At 44.4% G+C, this 18,685-nt stretch overlaps 1 protein-coding gene across 1 annotated transcript in view; it reads right to left on the bottom strand.

The window, feature by feature from the left end:
• LOC104031876 (discoidin domain-containing receptor 2) overlaps window positions 1–18,421 on the bottom strand; it is a 30,866-nt gene extending 12,445 nt beyond the window's left edge. Inside the window, exons 1-7 of the mRNA XM_009484015.2 lie at window positions 18,358–18,421; window positions 13,901–14,003; window positions 11,420–11,648; window positions 7,412–7,559; window positions 7,094–7,199; window positions 4,201–4,387; window positions 676–922 (exon numbers count right to left, since the gene is read on the bottom strand). Coding sequence (XP_009482290.1) covers window positions 676–922; window positions 4,201–4,387; window positions 7,094–7,199; window positions 7,412–7,559; window positions 11,420–11,648; window positions 13,901–14,003; window positions 18,358–18,421 — 1,084 coding nt within the window. The remainder of the gene's footprint in view (window positions 1–675; window positions 923–4,200; window positions 4,388–7,093; window positions 7,200–7,411; window positions 7,560–11,419; window positions 11,649–13,900; window positions 14,004–18,357) is intronic.
• Window positions 18,422–18,685: the final 264 nt, after the last annotated feature.

Here is an 18,685-nt window from a genome sequence, read left to right as displayed (position 1 = left end):
CAAGAGTCTACTTAGCCCCACATGTGACAGAGGGTAGCCAGGAAGGGCTGCTATCAGCAAGATAAGCAGCAAGCTGCAATCAGAGCCCTCCTTCCCCAGGAATGTCCTCTCACTATAGCTGATTAGGGACCTTCGAGTAGGAACCTATAGCAAGATCATTTCACTGTCAGTGCTGGTGGTTTTCTCCAAGACTCTTGTCCATTCCCTTCTAAAGCCTTTTAAAGCACCTCATGGCACTGACTTCTGCGTCACAGTTAAGACTTGAGAAAAAAAAAAAGTCAGCCTCTTATTTTTCATAATCTGCTAACTTGATCATCACCTATACTTAAGTTATGGGTAACAAAATACTTGGTAAAGAGAAATAAAAATCAACTCCATAAGCAGCAGGCAATTGTCTCAAAAAGAAGACATGCTCTATAGTCCAATTTTTGGTTGCCCTGGTTGTGCTTCTGCACATGTGCATCAGTTATCAGCCTGAAAAGGATCCACTGTAGACTTGACCATTCTGCCCCTGCACTGCCCTTCCAACCTTCTCAGTGCTTCTACTACCTCCTCCTTCCTATTGTGTAGCCCCAAAACACCCTACACTCATGTTAACCCCAAATGTCCTGCATCTCCACACCATCTCTTTTGCTCTCTGCTTTGCCAGATCTGCTCGACTGAAGGAATACTCACCGGACTGGAAGGAAATCTCGCTCATCATCATCCAGGTGTCAGCAAAGTAGAAGCGGCAAAGGATGGCTTTACCTACACGTTGATTGAGGGGGACAGTCACAAACCTAGCGCTAGGGTTTTTGTCATCTAAGACAGTGGCCACTCCAACAGGTTCTGACTCCCAGTCTGCAATCAGGCGTGGTTTAAACAGACACTCCACCTTCTGGAAGATCTTCACCCCCTTGGAAAACATGTTGTTACAGTGCACCTAGGAAGGAGAGAACAGATCAATCAGACAGGAGGAAGATCTACTGAAACCTAAATCAAGCTTCAGCGATTTTCTGTTCATGAAGATTTTCTATTTCTAATATCTCCCTGTATAAATACTCCTTCCTAACCCAGAATGAGTGCCTTGGTCCAGTATAGCTTCATCTACTCATAGTGTGCAATGAGAATGTTTGTGCAAAAAGTGATTCTGAAATAGCTCTTAACTTTACATGCAAAAGCTACATTAATGGTCAAATTTTGGCAGGCTCTTCAAAAGGCCCATATAAAAATATATCAAACAAACCCTGTGCTAATCTAAAGCCTCACAGACCAATCCTCCTTGAACATATATCCTGAGAGGAAAGAAAAACCACACCTGAGCTCTAGCCTCTTTTAGAAAGCCTTCAGGCTAAGCTAATTTCTTTCCCACCAAAATGGTACAAGCTCAAGAAGATATTCCCCTGACATACAGCAGCTCTTCTGCTGTGGCTGCACCTTAAATACAACTGAAGATATAAGTTTTAAGACAACCACCAAGTAAGCCTGCATCCATCAACCTCTCCTGGTGACTCATCATCAGGTTGTCCCTGTTGCAATGGCGCCACTGGTTTAGCTAATGACACTAGAATTTAAACTGCAATCGCTATGCTGCAAAGCTAACATCTCACTAAAACAAAGGCACTGTCTCTCATCTCTGAGCTACAGCTCCACACAGTCTGCTTTCAGACTACAGAGTTCACAAACTGCTTTCAGGCTGACTTCACACCTCCGTATTTGGGAGGTTTGTTTTACCCTCCCAACAGCTGGTAACAACTCTCTCCCTTCCTGCTCTTGGGCTGCACCCAAACCAAGAGGCTCCAGCATAAAAGCATCATCTCCGTCTTCCTGGGTTGCAGCACTGCAGACCCATCAACACCAAACACCTGGCACTCTCCCAGGCCTCCAGCATTTCCAAGGAAGCAGGCTTCGCAAAGAGGAACAAGGCTTGTTTGGATCCTTTATGCTGTTCCACTGTCTGTCTTCAATGCAAATCTCACCCTGCGCCTTTTTAAACAAACATGACAGTAAGTTCTGCCATGCAGCCCTAAAGATCCAGACCACAGTATCTTGGCACTGTGGCCAGTGACCAGAAGGAGTAAGGTGACCCTTGATGTCTTTGGTATCCCTCAGTATCCCTCATTTTCACAGGCATAGTGGTCTGACCTCCCCTAGCAACTCTAAACATTATTTCCTAATGACTGTGGAGTATTAGCAACGGTGACAACAACAGTTTCCAAACTAAGTGTAGCTTTGAACCTTATTAATTGCTTGGCCTCTGCGAGGTCTTGCAGTGAATAAGTGAAGCAGTAATGAGGACGACAGGCCTGATGAGCAGCAGAAAGACAAAAGAAGGGTATTTGCGTATAATTAGGAACAGACAAGGCTTAGACAACGTTATTCAATAAGGAGATACAGTCATCCATAACAAGGCAGGAAAGCCTGATGCCTGCAATATACAATTTGTGCCATATTTGGACAGTAGTTGGATACGTTTGCATCTTGGACTGATACAGAGACACTTTATTCCAAACACCGCCTACTGATGTCCAATTTTATAATATGCAAGCCCAAGTAATTTGCAATGCAGTTGCAATATTTGCTAACATTTATTTTTAATACTTTCTTGGATACTGGGGAAGCTCAGATAACTGGAATAAAGCTAGCAGGTATGAAGACACAAAAAAGTATTTACAGATCACCTAGCCTATATGAAATAAATTCAAAGCTGAAACAGGCAACACTCAAAGAATGAAGAATAACTTATGCTAATCAATACAGCTTAACAATGAAATCCTAAATGAAGTAGCTGTTTTTATGAGCTTATGTGTTTGGTTGATCAGGATGGCTGTGTTTACCTGACAGATTTTTATAAGGCATTTGATTTACTCATTATAACATCTGACTCCAACTAGCACAGTATGAACACATGAATTATATTAATTTGATTAAAAATTTTCAACTAGTAAGTCTTACAAATTTTAAGGCACAAATCATTCTTCTGTAGGTGTTTTTCTAGCAGGAATGTATACCTAGCTCACGGTTATTTGCTACCTTTTTCAGTGATCTGAAAAAGACAGCAGAATCACTAGCAATAAAATAATTTAAATGGGGAAACAAATAAATCAAAGTTTCCTCAAATAATCTGAACTGAACAGGTTTTTGGGACTGACTCATTTCAGGGTAGTAAACTCAGGAACAAAATGCAAGCAATGCTTTCTACACTGGACTTTTATCCTGGACACTAATAACTTTGAACTGACTTTTACCATGATACCAAAGTCTTAATGAAATCTTAATCCTCCATTGGCTAGGAGGACTAATATGATCACAAGATTCATAAACAAAAAAGAATTGTCCAAAAGCAGGAAATCGGTACCATTCTTTTATGCAGTTTGATGGAAAGCCTGCATCCAGTTCCAGTTTCTGTAACTCCAAAAGAGCACTGGCAAGGAAAGAAAGGATCGGAAGATAGCTACAAAAATGACCCTAGCTCTCACAGGGAAGGCATTAAGAAGTTCAGCCAACTTAGTTTACTGAAGCAAAGATTAAGAGAATGGTTTAATCACAGCGTAGAAGCATAAAAATTTCTGAGAAGGCAGGACTCTTATTTTTGCCAGCAAAAGCAGGCTAAGGGCCAATGGCTGCCAAGTTAAAAATAGACAAAATAAAACTAGGGTAAGTAACCACCAAAACAATTTACTTAAGGATGTGGTGGGTTCTCCTTCATTTGAAATCTCTACAAGAAAAGCCACCAATCCTTTTTAAAAGATTCTGCTGTTTACTACAGACTCAGAAAGTTCAGCTCATCCTTTTCCTGTGTGTTTAAGTAATTTCCCACAGCACAAGCATAGATTGAGGCATCCAAAGAAATTTTTGGTCAAAATGGAAGGACAACCACATTCCTTTACCTCAAGGGTCAGGCGGGCCCTAGACAGTAAGTAGCATACATCTTCAATCCATCTCAGTTGCCAACAGTGGCTGCCTAACCACTGCTTCATGTGTCTGCTTTTTGTCCCTTTAAGCCGAATACTGGAAGGACTGTGTCTGAGCTCCAGCAAGACAAGTGCTCCCTTGCTTCACCTTTCTACATGGCAAACTTGGGACATCTCCTGCTAAAATTCTGCCTCTGGTGGGCTCTGCTGTTGGGCACCTTATATTCTCCTGCTTTGGGAAGAGTACCTGGGAGCACCCACACCCAAAGCCTGTCCCAGGCTGCTGGAGAGGGACAATGCTGACTACCTTCATAGAGGTGAAGTTCCGTGGTCGGTCAAACTGGAATTCCATTTCAACAGAGCCCGTACTGAAGCTCTCGTTCTTCCAGCCCACATAGTCATAGCCTGGCCACACACGGTACTGGTGGCTCTGTGTGAAATCATCCAGTCCTAACACACCGTCTGTCAGCTGGCCCAGACCACCGTACAAGTGCCTAGCAAGAAAGAACCAACAGTTAGGCAGAATACCAGCCAGGAGAGCTCAAATGTGAAAGCACATGGGTCCTCCAACCGGTACCAAGAAAACATTAGTTTATTTACTCTTAACCCATCCTGGACAAGAACTCATTCCCTGTTCTTATGCAACATCACCTTTATTTTGTTCAGGCTGGACTTTTGAAACCTTTCCCTGCTTGGGAAAATGCAGAAGTTTTTCCACTGATATCAAGCACTGACAGCAAAGCCAAGCTACGAGCAGAATCTCTTGAGAACGAAAACTGAGACTACAGAAAATGACACTGTATGCTCTCCAGAGAGCTTTAATTGCAGCATTTCACCATGGAGCTGCATGGGAGGAACACTGCTCCATCCTGCCCTGGGGGAACCAGTGGGGAAAGTTTTGCAGGCAGGCACAGAAAAGCAGGAAAGAGAGCAGTGAAACCACGGGCAGCTCACCCAGCCACAGCCAGTTCTAACTGGGATTATTTCTGGCATTACTCCTTGTGCAAGAGAATGTTATTGGCTCCATTTCCAAGGCTGATCAGACTCTTCACCCAGGACCCTGCCTCATTCCACTTCCTATCCGAGAGTGCAGAGCCCACTATACAGTTTTCCAGCACTGCCCCAGAGTAGAAGATGCCAGATGTGGTACACTCCTGACCCACCTGCCATGTTCCTTGTCCTATAGCAGCAAAAGCAAAGCACAAACAGTTCAGCTGTATTAGTGCCTGAACTTGCTCCCTGGCCCCGTTTCATTTAGCTACCTCTAGGCAGTCTTTGTAACCCAGGCTGGGCTGCTGCTGCATACACTGAAGGTCTCCAAGTCCATTCCAGGTGAGCCCTCCTATCACTAGGATTTGCACAGGTATGTATTGCCTTTGAACTCCAAAACAGGATTAGCAGCTGGAAGAGGCAGACTCCTGCTTCCAGGCCAGTCAGGCACATGACCTACAGGTTCAATAGTTTGAAAGACTCCTTGCTTAGCATGTTGGGTCTTGTGCCTCCATCTGTAGCACCCTGACACTCCTCAGCAAACCCAGCTTCCTAAGTTGGTGCTGGACAGCTAAGTGCAACACCTACACCTTTCTGCACATACTCCCCCCCCCCTTTTTTTTTAATATCCAATCCCTACTATATCAATGCAGCTTGAAAGCATCAGATATTAACATATAAAGACATTGTTACCCGCTATCTTGCAACATCCTACAAGCATGAATAATGTACTTTCCAATGCCTTATTTTAACCTCCAGCATGATAAAACACAAATACATTTACAAAAATCACCTCTAAGCATAAAAAAATTATAGGCAACAGTAAAAATTTTCAGGAAGTTAATGACAACTGAAACGGGACATATCATAGAAGCACCTTAAGTCAATGGATGACACCAGGTCACTTGAAAAGACACTGTTCACTTATTAGGCACATTCCTGCACAGGCAGGGATATGCTGCCTCATGCCCAAGTTTGTCTGAGGTTTCAATCCGCTGAAACACACTTAAATCTGTATTTATAGCAAAGAAAGTGGTCACACTAAACGTCTGAAAGTTCAGCCAGTTATTTAACACTTCAGATAGAGTCTTAGTGAACTCTCCTTCCATGAGAGTCAATCTCTGGTAAACCAGAGACACCTCAAAATGTCAATAACATGCCACTCTACCTAACTAACCTCAGTGATGTGAAAAATTAACAGACCTTGTAATGAGCTGACAAAATCCAGTTACTTTAGGATTTTTGACTCCAAATTGGAAAAGCATCATACCCAAGAAATCTTTACAGTGAGTAATCAGCCACCTTCCTCTCATACCACATTTGCAGTGGCGCCTCTGCTGACCTGGAGCTTCTCACAGGGAGTGATGCAGTTTTCCAAGTTGTTTCGAGTCCATCAGAGCTTTGTTTTCAAAAACAATATCTCAAATCTGTCCAGAAGCTCACAGGTATCAAGTGCAGGCCTAGAGTTCAGGTGTTGCGCACTTTCTCGGATGCCCAGTTTACCCTGGAGACCTCCTGCAACAGTTTAAGATGCAGTCTGCTAGAGAATGCATTTCAGATATCGAACTCCAGAATCAACAAAGGCAATGAAGAGGGGAAGGACCTTCATCTGCTCCAGGGACACTGGGACTGCACAGGTAGAAGGTCCAGCCAGCTCTCCCACTCCAATCTGGGGCAACAGAAGAGTAGCAGCACCTTATGATCTGCAGTATCAACAACAGCTTTAAGGCTATACCTGAATCAACAAAGAAATCAGTGCAATGAAAATGGTCACAATTAGAGACCACGAGCAAAGAGGGCTTTAAGGCAATCAGACACATCAAGACGGTGTCATCACATCATGTAAAGATGGAAGCTATGAACAAAGACAGCACTTAGCTGTATAAGGACACACTCTTCTCTTTAAAGAGAAGCAACAACATTTTCCAATAACAAAACAAATATTTCTTTCCCACCAGCCTTTGTCAGCTGTAGGAAATTAATCTGATGCATCCTGAGCCCATTGCCCTCCTTTGAAAGAGCAACTAACAGCATGTCATGAAAGGGTGTGGAACAATGAAGCCATGATGCTTTGGAGAACAAGTAGGCTAGTTTGCAGCTCTGGAGGTCCCAAAGAATTGTTTGAGGTACATGATACTAATGACAGGGTAAGTAGGAAAGAAGAGATAATATGCACAGTGACCGAGAGAGAACAGGACAACTTCTCCCACCTGCGCTCCTGGTAGCCATCATAGGTCGAGTCATTCAGATAAACGATGGGGAAGCCAGGAGCCGCTATTGTCCCTCCTTCAGGGATGCTATAGGATGCCAAACCATCTAAAAAAGAAGGCCATATACCTCAGAAATACAGCAGCAGCAGCAGCCTTCCATCATCTCTGTCCATATGATCCTTTTATTTATGATGTGGACCAACAGAAGCTGTTTCGTGGGCCTGGGATTCCCTCTGCATACGTGGGGACGCAGCTGAGTCCCAGTCAGCGTTGAGTAAACACTACTTTCCATTGACAGGCATGGAAATTGCTACTTACCATACCAGACACAGCCATAGAGCTCCACCCTCATGCAGACAGTCATTGGCATCTCCGTCACAGGAATCACCCGGATATAACGTGCAATGATGGGAGGTCGAAGATCTTTCAAGACCACATCATAAGTATCAATGTTGCCTTGGATCACCTGGAGAAGAGAGCTCTTTATCAGTAACTTTTCCCTATTGTGCAGTTAATATGAACAGTGGTGTACTTGTACCCTATCATTTGAGACTGGGGAGCTTTCCCATGCAATATCTGCAGAGGATTAGCTGCTGCTGCTCCCCTCCTCCTACCTGGTATATGGCTTACAGGGTGAAGGGTGCTGCCATTTCACCTCCTGTCCACTGCAGACCCACAGCAGGCAGTACTCTGAGGGAGAGGAGAAAGGCAAGTGGGAGATGAATGTACACGTGGACTATACGTTGCAGAGAGCTCCAGTTACTAGTACGTAACCTCTCTTCAAGTGAGTCTCCATGTACACTCTAACAGCAGGTAACTGAGCACTTGCCCTCATCACTAGTTACCTGGTGGAGGGTCCTGATATCCTTTTTCTATGAACCAACAAAATTCCAGAGGTGCTGCAGTGTTTGGGGGATGAAGGTGCAAGCAGCTGCACAGCAGATGTCTTGAACTGAAGTGTTCAGCATTGCCACAGTCACCCCATCCTGCTCAAGTGCAGTCTGATATGGCAAGGACTTTCACCCTCCCCTTCCCCTCAGTTTCAATACAGTTCTGGAAACAGTCCATTGTTTATTTTGACAGTCAGTATGTGGAAACAGCTGAAGCTGTCAATCCCCCAGCAGTGGGCAAAAGTGCCTAACAGATTTTTTTTGAAAGGATATGGATCTATGGAAACAGAGTAAGAACGCTTTTGATACCAAAAGTCTGAATTATAAGTGCAAGGGCTCCTGTTCAAAGATGTTATTGGTGAGAGGGGTGAATCAGAGACTGAGGTTACTCAAAAGACCACATGGATTGCAGTTGTTGATGTACAGGCAATTTAAAAGACACGGGAGGCCAATGAGGGAGCAGAAAGGTAGCTTCCTCTTCATGGCAGCAGGGAAGATCTCCAGAGAGTAAATGTATCTGGAGAGTCCATTGAGAAGTCAAAGACCTTATTGTACCACAAAAGGAAGCCACTCAAAAGACTACATCTCCCTGAAGAGCAGCCGGTCACATCTGGTGGTCTTCTGGACTGCACCAGGATAGCTGTGAAAGTTTTCTGCACCTGGTTGGACAGCTCTACAAAGGTGCACAGCACAGTCCCAGGAGCTGACCAAAGAAAACAGAAGGAAAGCCAAAAAGTAAGCTTGCTTCCTCACCTTCTTCAGCTCAACAGGCTTTTAACTTGCAGCCTCTTAAGATCTTGCTTCCTAGGAGATGCACCCATGACTTGTTCCAGTGAAGTAGGGACACGTAAATAATCCTTGAGTTTGGGAACCAAGTGACAGCTATTAACCCTTTCAGCTGTCAGTTGGCCTGAGATAGGAGACCTGGAAGCCATCTAACTGGCTCCCACAAGACCTTGCTGATAGGAGATAAAACCCAAGAGGAGCCAACATATGGCAGAATACCCCACACCACACAGGAGTTGAACAGATCCTCTGGAGCTGACCATTTGTTTAGGAATCTTGGAGGTGGCAGATACATCAAGCCAAAAAGTCCTACATGGACAAAGAGGAAAAACCTTCAGCCATCCCCTTCAGAAAAAGGTACCTTTGCACCAGCTCTGTACTGGAAGAGCTGACATTTTTGCCTGTGCTGTATGGACATCTTCTGAGAAGCAAAAGAGAAGATGCATTTTGCATAGCACCTCCACAAGGTGGGGTTGCTGCTATTGAGCACATTTGGTTTCTCAGGGCCAAAAAACCAAAGTGATCAGCTGTGTGTGGAACAAACTCAGCACCAGTTTCCAGTCCCGGCCACTACTGATGCCAATCAATGTTCCCAACAACATCAGGAATGAAGCAGTGCTGCTGGCAAACAACTGTAGAGGGCTGATCCCAGAAGCTGATGAGAGACCAGGACTCAACAGTGCTGCACCATGCAACATTAGTGTCAATGGAGAGCACCATCCTTAACTGGTGTCAGAGGCAAGGGGACAGCAACCTGACCCTTTGCCTTTACTGAGCAAATTAGAGCTGGAGGTGACTTTCCTGGTGAGGAGCAGCATGTGCTACATACCTGATAATGCAACATCCTGTGAGATCTAAAACTTAAGAGCACAGGGAAGGGGTTGGTTTTGGGTTTGGCAGGGGGGTGGGGTAGGGGGTGATGGTGTGGGTTTGGGGTTTTTTTTTTGGGGGGGTGGGGTGTTTTTTGGTTTGTTTTTTTTCTTACTGAAACCATTCATGTGATCTCCTTGGACAGAGACATGCCAAGATGGGCCCACATAGTCACACTCTGAAATCTCAGTGACTGGGAATCTATCAACTGCAAGACTGGTAGAGGCCTTCCTAATCCATGCAAATAAGTAGATTAGGATCTTGCATCTCTATCTGCACCTCATTCCAAGGCTTGAATGATGTTACAGGACATTTTTACCAAATTATTTTGACCAGACAGCAGTGCTTTTGAAATATGGATTCACTAATGGATACTGATGACATTCTGAAAAATGTTTTATGGAAGGTCATTTTACAGAGGAGCTGAAAGGGCAGGAATTGCACCCCACTGTGTACATCATGTCCAGAACACCAGGAGCAGAGGAGCAGAAGCATCTTCTCTAAGGATACCAGGAGGAAAAACTTTGTGGTCTCATGTGATGGGGAACAGGTACACACACTGACAGAATATATGTGGACATCCACATATACAGAATAGAGGATAGCTCAAATTATAGCATCATACACAGCTGAATACATGCTCATTACCTTATTATGGCCTAAGAGGAAGATCTTGCAAAAATTGACCCATGCTAAATCATAACACCTGACACTAACAGTCCTGAGTGCCAGAGAACACTGCTCTGCACAGGACTGGGTGGGAGACAAAAAACATTTAGCTGCTTGTGGGCGTGTAACCAATTGAATTCTGATACAACTCAAGATGAGGACAGACTTCACCTAAGAAAGTACTGACTAAGAACAGGTAGCCCCATGGAGTTTAAGCTTCCCCTCCCATCCTGCAAACACAAGTGTTTGTAGCACACACCAAAACGTGAGAGATGGGCAAGAAAATGGTAATGACCAAATAGCAGATCAAAGGTCTGAGTGAGCAAATAATTTATTAACAAGCTAGAAGCTATTACCTAACACTGCAATACAGATCCCACTGTGACTTCCAAAGCTCCCCCAGTGCTAGAAAACATCACCACACCCAGTACCTTTTCTAGTCTGGCTTAGGTCTTCAGACTCCACAAGCCAGCCTGAGGCAGGGTGATCAGGTCAGACGAGCTGCAGATTAAAGGGGATTCCTTCCCAGGGGAAGTTTAATAAAGGCTTATGAACATGACCAGAGCCCAGCCAGTGCTGAGCTGTGTGCTCAAGTCTGGAGATAGCAGGAGACAACTATGGTGAGCAGGGAAGCCTCTGTGTGTGTGCTTAGCACATTTCCTACCCTCTAAACTCCTTCCTCCTCATTGCTCCCTACATTAAACACTGCTATCGGACATCCAGAAACTTATCTCCATTCCCTGCCACCCCCTCCCTTTTTTTTTTTTAATCACAAAGCAGGCATCTGCTTTGCAGCTTCCACTTTAGAAGTAAGCGTCTGGCTGGTAGAGGGACATTCACATGATGTTTTTTGAACATGGCAGAAAGGCAGTGAAGAGCCACAGTTTTCAGTTACGGCAATGGCTGGAATTTGGGGGATCAGGTCAGGGGAATAACAGTCCAACATCACAGCAAACACAGGACTAAGGCAGAGAACACTGAATGCCTGACAGAGAAGAGTCAGGATAAAGAACAATGCACTAGGCAGTACATAGAAGATGTGCCTTCTACAGTCTAGTTCTCTATGACTTGACTTCTGTGTGCTCCATGATTCAGTTCCTACTACACTCACCTTCCTGCCCTGACGATCTTTCCAGGAGATCCAGCGCTCTCCATTGCGGCTATAGTCAATTCGGTAAGCACGGGCAAATTCTTTGCCTGTGGCACGGGCATGCCGTCCCTGAGTCCCAATTAAGGTGATGAAAAAGAGCTTGTGCAGGTCAATTTGAAGGAACTGTACATCTTCTGGTTGCAACAACCCAGCCGGACACCAGGCTCCATCCCCCTCTTCCCTTTGTAACCTGAGGGGAAAACCACACACATTAAAAAAATGTCACTTCCAAGGATCCAGCCTTCCCAGCAACTGAGGAACCACCTTGAAATGCTGAGAACTGGGAGAAAGAAACCAAATCAGCAAGTGAGACCTGACAGCTGGCTACCAAATACCTCTTCCCTTTGGGGTGATGATCAGTTGAGACTTTATCAGAGTCCTGTAGCCAGTTTTGTCCTGTTCAGAACAACTCCCTCAGTTTCAGATATCTTTCATTAACTGTTAGAAGTAATTTCTTTCCCAGACACATACTTTCATGTTGATCATAAGCAACTATGCTACTTGGTAGGTAATTGCGTACTGCATGCTTTTTAGCACCTTGCTGGTAAAGTGCATACTCACTTCTCCTAAGCCCCATACAATAAGGCCTGAACCTCTGCTTGACCACCTCCCACAGTTCTAACAAGCACAAAGAGGACCTATCTTAAAAATACATTTCAGAAAGAAAAACTCTGCCCATCTACCTATTATTCTGGGTCATCTCAACACATCTTTCACCCTTCCTTTCATTCAGCAGAGTTGCTTGTGCAGGACACTGCTAGGTGTAGGATGTGAAGGTCTCTGCTTCAAAGTTGAACATTGTGGTGTCAGCTGCCAAGATTAAAACTTTTATCCTTGGAGATTGCATGCCAAGCATAGTCCAGTAGCAATCAGCAGGTGGAGCCACTAAAGGAAATGCTGCCTTACCTACACTTCTGTAGGCTCAACTGTGCAAGCCACAAGGTGGTGAGAGTTTTGAATATGAATAATTTATCCACACACAAAAAGACCATGTGGGTTTTTTAGCAACAGGGATTTCTTAGCAAACAGCAAGCCCTTGAAGTGCCCTTGTCTTTCAGACAGCTATCCCGTCTCTAACTGATGGGATCATTGAGTGCCAACCTAGAAGATGACACTGAAGGTCAAGGCACAGGCTAGAGGAGAATTTTGTCTCAGGCTGGTCAGCTGTTTGTGTAAGACTTTCTTACGGTGAAGTGGCAGGTCAAAGAAGTGATAAGAAAGGCAGGAAGGGTGACTGTGAAATGACAAGGACAGATATCTGCACAGGACAACTATGACCTCTAACTATGACCTCTAACAAAATTAAGTCAGCTAGAGGGTGCCTTCATGTCTTCACCCTGTGGACATCCTGCTGCCCTGGCAAAGAGATGATGGTAACAGATCATAAGTGATGCTTGAAGTACTGGAGATAAGCCATACCTCAGAGAACAAAATAAGTCTCGCAGCTTTCAGACCTACAGGCTTGTTCAAACTCCATTAAAAACCCACGACACTCAGCATCTTTGCTCTACCACAGACTAAGAAAAAAAAATAATCAGGCACTAGGCTATGATTTTGGACTGCCCAAAATCATCATAAAAATGTAAGTATCATAGTTAACCTGAAATTCATATGTGACTTGCACTGAAACTGTAGGAATGTTTGATATCATCACTGTAAACAATTCTAAGGAAACTTACATTTGTAAATATTTTGCAAATCATCAGTTAGTAGCTTTAAGAGAAATGAAATTATAAAATAATGAAGAGCCAAGCTTATGAGAAAGACTGTAGTACTGCTTGACATTGAAAGAAAATCCTTTAGGTGCTTCCTAACAATTTCTTAACTCTGCAGTCTCCAGGTTTTAGAGTCAAAGTGGACACAGCCCATTTCCTCAATATGATGCTGTTGAAAAGTTGATCCTCATAAATGATTTCCTATGATTTTGTTTAAAGCGCTCTACAAGAATCCCAGGGGCACTGTCCCTAGCTGACCTGTAAGTCATAAATCCATTAAAGATTTATTCACAGAACTATAGGAAGACCAGGGTCGGAAGCAACCTCTGGTAGCCTCTAGTCCAATCCCCTGCTCACACCAGGGCTAACTCCAAAGCTACAGTGCATTGCTCAAGGACTTGTACAGCCACATCCTGAAAATCTCCAAACACTGAGACATCATGTCTCTGGGTACCTGTCTGAGAGCTCCACCACTTCATTCTCATGTGGAAGGATTTTTGGTTTTTTCCTTAATATTGATTCAGAATTTCCTGTATTACAGCTTGTGACTATGACCATTACCTCTTTGTCTTCCACTATATGCTAATTAGATTTAATATGGAAGCAGTGAACAAGCTAAGCAAACTTAAGATTGCTTTAAGGGTGAGGGAACTTCTTCCTCAATCACATACTAGATATCTAGAAGAAAAAAAAGAGGATTACATTTTTTTGCCAGAGGTTAACCTACCGTGCATACTGGGGTCCTGTGGAATCATACCACTGGCTGGAAGCAGTGATGTCTTCATCCCGTATTGTCCCTTCATGCATACCCAAAGGATAACGGCATATAGCTGAAAACGCGAACAACAGTTAAAAAAAAAAATGAGTACCAATTCTTTCTAAATCACCAGACAAGTTTAATTAAAAGGCTATCAATGCCTAGGGAATAAACATGGTAATGATAAAATAGAGAATGCAAATAAAGATGCAAATAATTACCATAAACTGAAATAAGTAATGAAATACACTCAGAGTTAGTATCATTCAGCAGAGTCCTGGCAAGACAAAAAAAACTTTAGAGAAACATTTTAAGAACAGGAAAGCCAAAACCATACTTGTGTTAATGGTTGCACGGACCTATTTTACAATGAAAAATTATTTATTAATAATGATACAACATAAAAAGGAAGACTTTTTTTAAAGATTTTTCTTCTTCTTCTGGAATAAACTGGATGCTTGACTTGCATTCAAATAAGAACAATTATTATTATTTCCACCAGTCCAGTAACAAGTGAGAAGTTAAACAGCTTCTATTACAGATGACCAGACTAGCTTATGGAAACATCTGCTCTGTCGTGTCACTGCAGATTAGAGCTTACATTTGAGGCCAAGCCCCTAACCATCCACGCTGCCCCATCCTGGTCTGTTCCCTGCCTCTAGCCTCAACTGGAGCAAGCACTTCTCTCCAGAAAATGAGAAGACTCAAACTTGGTGCCTCCAGGGAGTACAGACACAACTGGCTCAAGACAGGGAGCTCTACAAGCTCAGTACAGCTCAATACACCAAAGACAGTGCAGATGTAGCTTACAAATCCAAGCTGGCCAAGCTCTCTCCCCTGACACAAGTTTTTAAACACGTCCTGGAATATTAGAGATATTTCAGAAAACTCAAAGCCTTAATGTATTCATCAAGGCTCAGTATTCAACACAGCCAAGTAAGATATTTTTGTCAGACTGACATCAACAGCAGATTAAAAAGAAAGTTACATGGGATTAAATTACAAATCAATTAAAAGACAGAAACATAGCCAATGGCAAGTCCCAGGAAAAAGAGGAAATAGACTTTCCTATAGATATTTGGTCTTTGTCCTCTGAGCTCACAGGAGCCCCATCACAACAGCCCCGGCTCCTCCCCTGCCTGCAGTGACACAGGCAAGTGCCAGCACATGCTCCAGTCACTCCAAACTGGCATGCCGGTTGGCATCCTCACTGCTACGCTGCCTGCTGCCATATCAGCAGTTCTGCCTGCCTTTCCCTCAGCAAGTGCACTTCCTCATTTCTGTATTTCAGGACTGCTACCCTTGTACCAAACCTGGATAAAGCTGTTCACCAGGTTCAGAAGCTACAAGAAAAGACAGAGGCATGAAACCCACCCTGTTGTTGCCACCATGCAGAATAAACACTGCAGGCCTAATAACTACTTGGCAGATTTCAATGTAGAAATGTTTGCAAACAGATGTTGTTTCAACAGGGTTTGGCTACAGCTGTTGTCAAGCACAGTATCAATGAAAGTGTGATGTTCTATATATTCCTAAATAATCTTGTAAAGGAGATGGGTGGTGAGGTGACAATGTTTGCTGATGGTACCAGATTATTTAATATAGAAAAAAAAAGCAAATTATGGGAATACATACAAGACAAACTAGAAAACACCATTATACCACTGTCTGTATTCATGGTCAGGTGCCCATCAGAGATGGAATAGAGCTCTTACTCCTTCCTTCTCCCATCAAAAGGCAGAGAAGGCAACACAGATGATGCAAAAGGAAAGATCAGCAGCCTCATCATTACAAAAGAGATTACTGAAGTATGACAAGAGATCATTTATATCCTGAACAATTACTCACTATCTCTCAAAATACCAGTACCAGGATGAAAAGATCAGGTGGCAGAGTTCAAAACCAACATATCCATCCTTAATCTATTAAAACACTCTGAATGCCAAAGGTTCACATGGGTTCAAAAATCAGCTAGACACTCACAGCTGCCACAGGCAAATACACAAGTGCTACCTCGGAAAGCTCCTAAGCAGCAGACTGCAGCGAGCCAAGAGCATACCTGGGGTAATGCACTGCTGTGTGCTTGCCCATCTGTGCACTCTTCCAGAACCAGCAGGGATGGGACCCTGCTGGAGTCAGGACACCAAGCTGGATGGGCCTCTGGTCTCACCCAGAACATTGATTCATATGTCTGAGGTTTCTTAAGAGGCCTGTTTACAGAAGAATTCACTGGGAGGCAGATTGTGTCTGGCTGAGATCAGGCATGATGACTGCAGCTGCTGAAAGCCAGCTAGGGCTCTAACCCTGCTCTGATACTGAACAGTAACTTTAGTAAATCAAACTAGCCTTGCCTGTCTTCACTCTTATCTGTCCCACCACAGACCAGTACAATCTGATCTATTGCTGGAAAGCTAGTATGTTGCTGAACTATGAGTAAATATCTGAAGATTTTCCAAAAGGGTTGAGTCGTCATCTGAAAACAGGAAGTGTTTTTGTCTTTCTGCAGTGGGCGTCCTCTCTGGTCACATCTTATTTAAAGGTCAAGTGCACACCCTACAGCAATGCCAGACTGAGAGCTAGCTAGTTGGGAAGGACTCTGGGGGATCAGGACTTATTGCAATCCTGAACAAAACTCATTCGTTCACAAACCCAGGGCTGGTAGATGGAAGCCAGAGTGGCCTTGGCATCAAGGGATGCACTCCACGGGTGGCTGTGGCTCTCACCAAAACAAGTGGCATAAGGCTCTGCTCTCACCAAAATGCACATCCTTTCAAGCAAAACCATCCTTGGGTTCTGTTCAGGCACCAGCAGGACTCCTGCTCAGACATCCCTGACCCTTTACTACGCACTCAGGAACACACTCACCTGCCATGCAGACAGGACACATGGAGGCTCAGAAAAACGTCACAGCTCACCTCTGTTAATGAGGTCAAACAACTGATGCTGGACAAAAGGACTGCACAGGAATCTTCTGGAATTTTCAGGTCTGAAATCACCCACAAAGCAGCCCCTTTGGTTTAGAAGGCAATGCAGGAGGCACTCCAGACCACTCCTGGAGCAGATCAGGAGGTCCAGATAATCAATCAAGCATCAGCTGGGCTATGGGTGTGCTGGAGTCTGGGTGGGAACAGCAAGGCATGGCCCCTTGCCACAGAGGCAACTGAGCAGCTGTGGGGGCTGAGAACACAAAGCTGCTTGAGAAAGTCACAAGCAGAACTGAGAAGTGTGAATGAAGCTACATGTTTATTTCTTGGTGGAAAAGATTACTGCAGCAGGGTGGGAACACAGCCCTGTGCTCAGAGCCCACCCCACCTCCCAGAATCCTGTGGTGGGGGAAGCTATTCCTGCACCTTAGGGTGTGCTAACTCCTGTAGTTAGCACCACCAAAAGGGATCTGCGTGTGACTGACCCTCTAGCTGCCATCTTCCCTCTTCTTCCACTATTTTTAACCATCAGATCCAGATGGCAACCCCAGTTCAAAGTTGGACATGTTGGGTGTGTGCAGTGCAGGGCACAGCTGTGTAACGGGGAGAACAGGAGTGTCTTCTGAGCTCCCCCACAGGCTTCACTTCACTGCTGGCTGGTTGCAGCACAACCTCAAACCTCTGCAGAGCTCTACAGGCCAGAGCAGGGTCAGAACCAGACACAGTCAAAGGGCTCCAACAAACAGAGCCAGACCCAGCAGAGCAAACTAAGGCCCTTAGGGTAGCTCTGCTGCCTCACCACACCTTCAGCCAAGCTGAAAAAGGATTAGACTCATTTATTTCACAGACTGTCTCCAGCTCAAACCACCTCATTACAGGGATTTTTTGCAATATATTGCAGACCATTATCTTACTCATCTCAATCATGATTATAACTTGCCAAATGCTGTAGGACAAGAGGTCATGCCCTCCACAGGGACTCATAGGCTCATATCCCTATCTCCACCCTAGCTTTGTGCCAGGTAGGGTTTTGTACCTTTCCTTCCACACCTCTCTCTCCAGAACTTCTCTTGCTGGCTGGACAGCTGTAGCTTATGCTTTGCTAATTGGTAATTTATATTCCACAGTGAGCACAGTATCTCTGAACCAGTCTAGAGACAGGTTTGTCCTGCAGGCCACATGGTCAAATTGATGAAGAGATAATCAGAGCTCAAAACAGGCCTACTGATAGCACAGACCCTCTGGGTGGGCAGGGAAAGGAGTATACCCATGTGCGTGAGCCCTGCTGGGACTGTCAGGAGAGGTGTTTCACTCCAGTACAGCTGTCAAGTCAGACTGGCCAACTCAGTCCAGAGTAGGACATTCAGGGACTACGTTAGTGATTACATTTACGTGCATTCATTACATTTATATGCATTCACCATGAGAGGGCAAAGAAAGGCTGAGAACAAACATATGAAAAGTGGGAGATTAGAATCCTCTCCCAGCTTGGCAGCTCCCTACCAGGGTTGACTTCGGTGCCAGATGGCTCAGGCAGTGAGGCCAACAGTAGCATGCAGAAGATCATGGTAGCAATCGGAGGCACAGCGCAGGGTCAGATGGGTGTGAGTCCTTCAAAGACAGCAGCTGCCATCTACATTTCTGAAAGACAAAGCAAAGAGAGAAGATGAGAGTCCTCCAAAGACAGGACTTCTCTGTGCTGCAGACTTGCTATATTGTCATTGCCTCGTGATGGGTTGGGCAATCTTCCATGCCTTCAAGAGTGTCTTGACTTCAGCCCTACTCCGACCCATCACCTGATCAGAGGCTTAGCAAAGAACTAATGATTGCC

Source organism: Pelecanus crispus, chromosome 9, assembly GCF_030463565.1.
Source record: "Pelecanus crispus isolate bPelCri1 chromosome 9, bPelCri1.pri, whole genome shotgun sequence".
NCBI classification, from domain to species: domain Eukaryota; kingdom Metazoa; phylum Chordata; class Aves; order Pelecaniformes; family Pelecanidae; genus Pelecanus; species Pelecanus crispus.
Note: the sequence above shows the minus strand (reverse complement) of the source record. Positions and strands in the feature narration are given on the sequence as shown.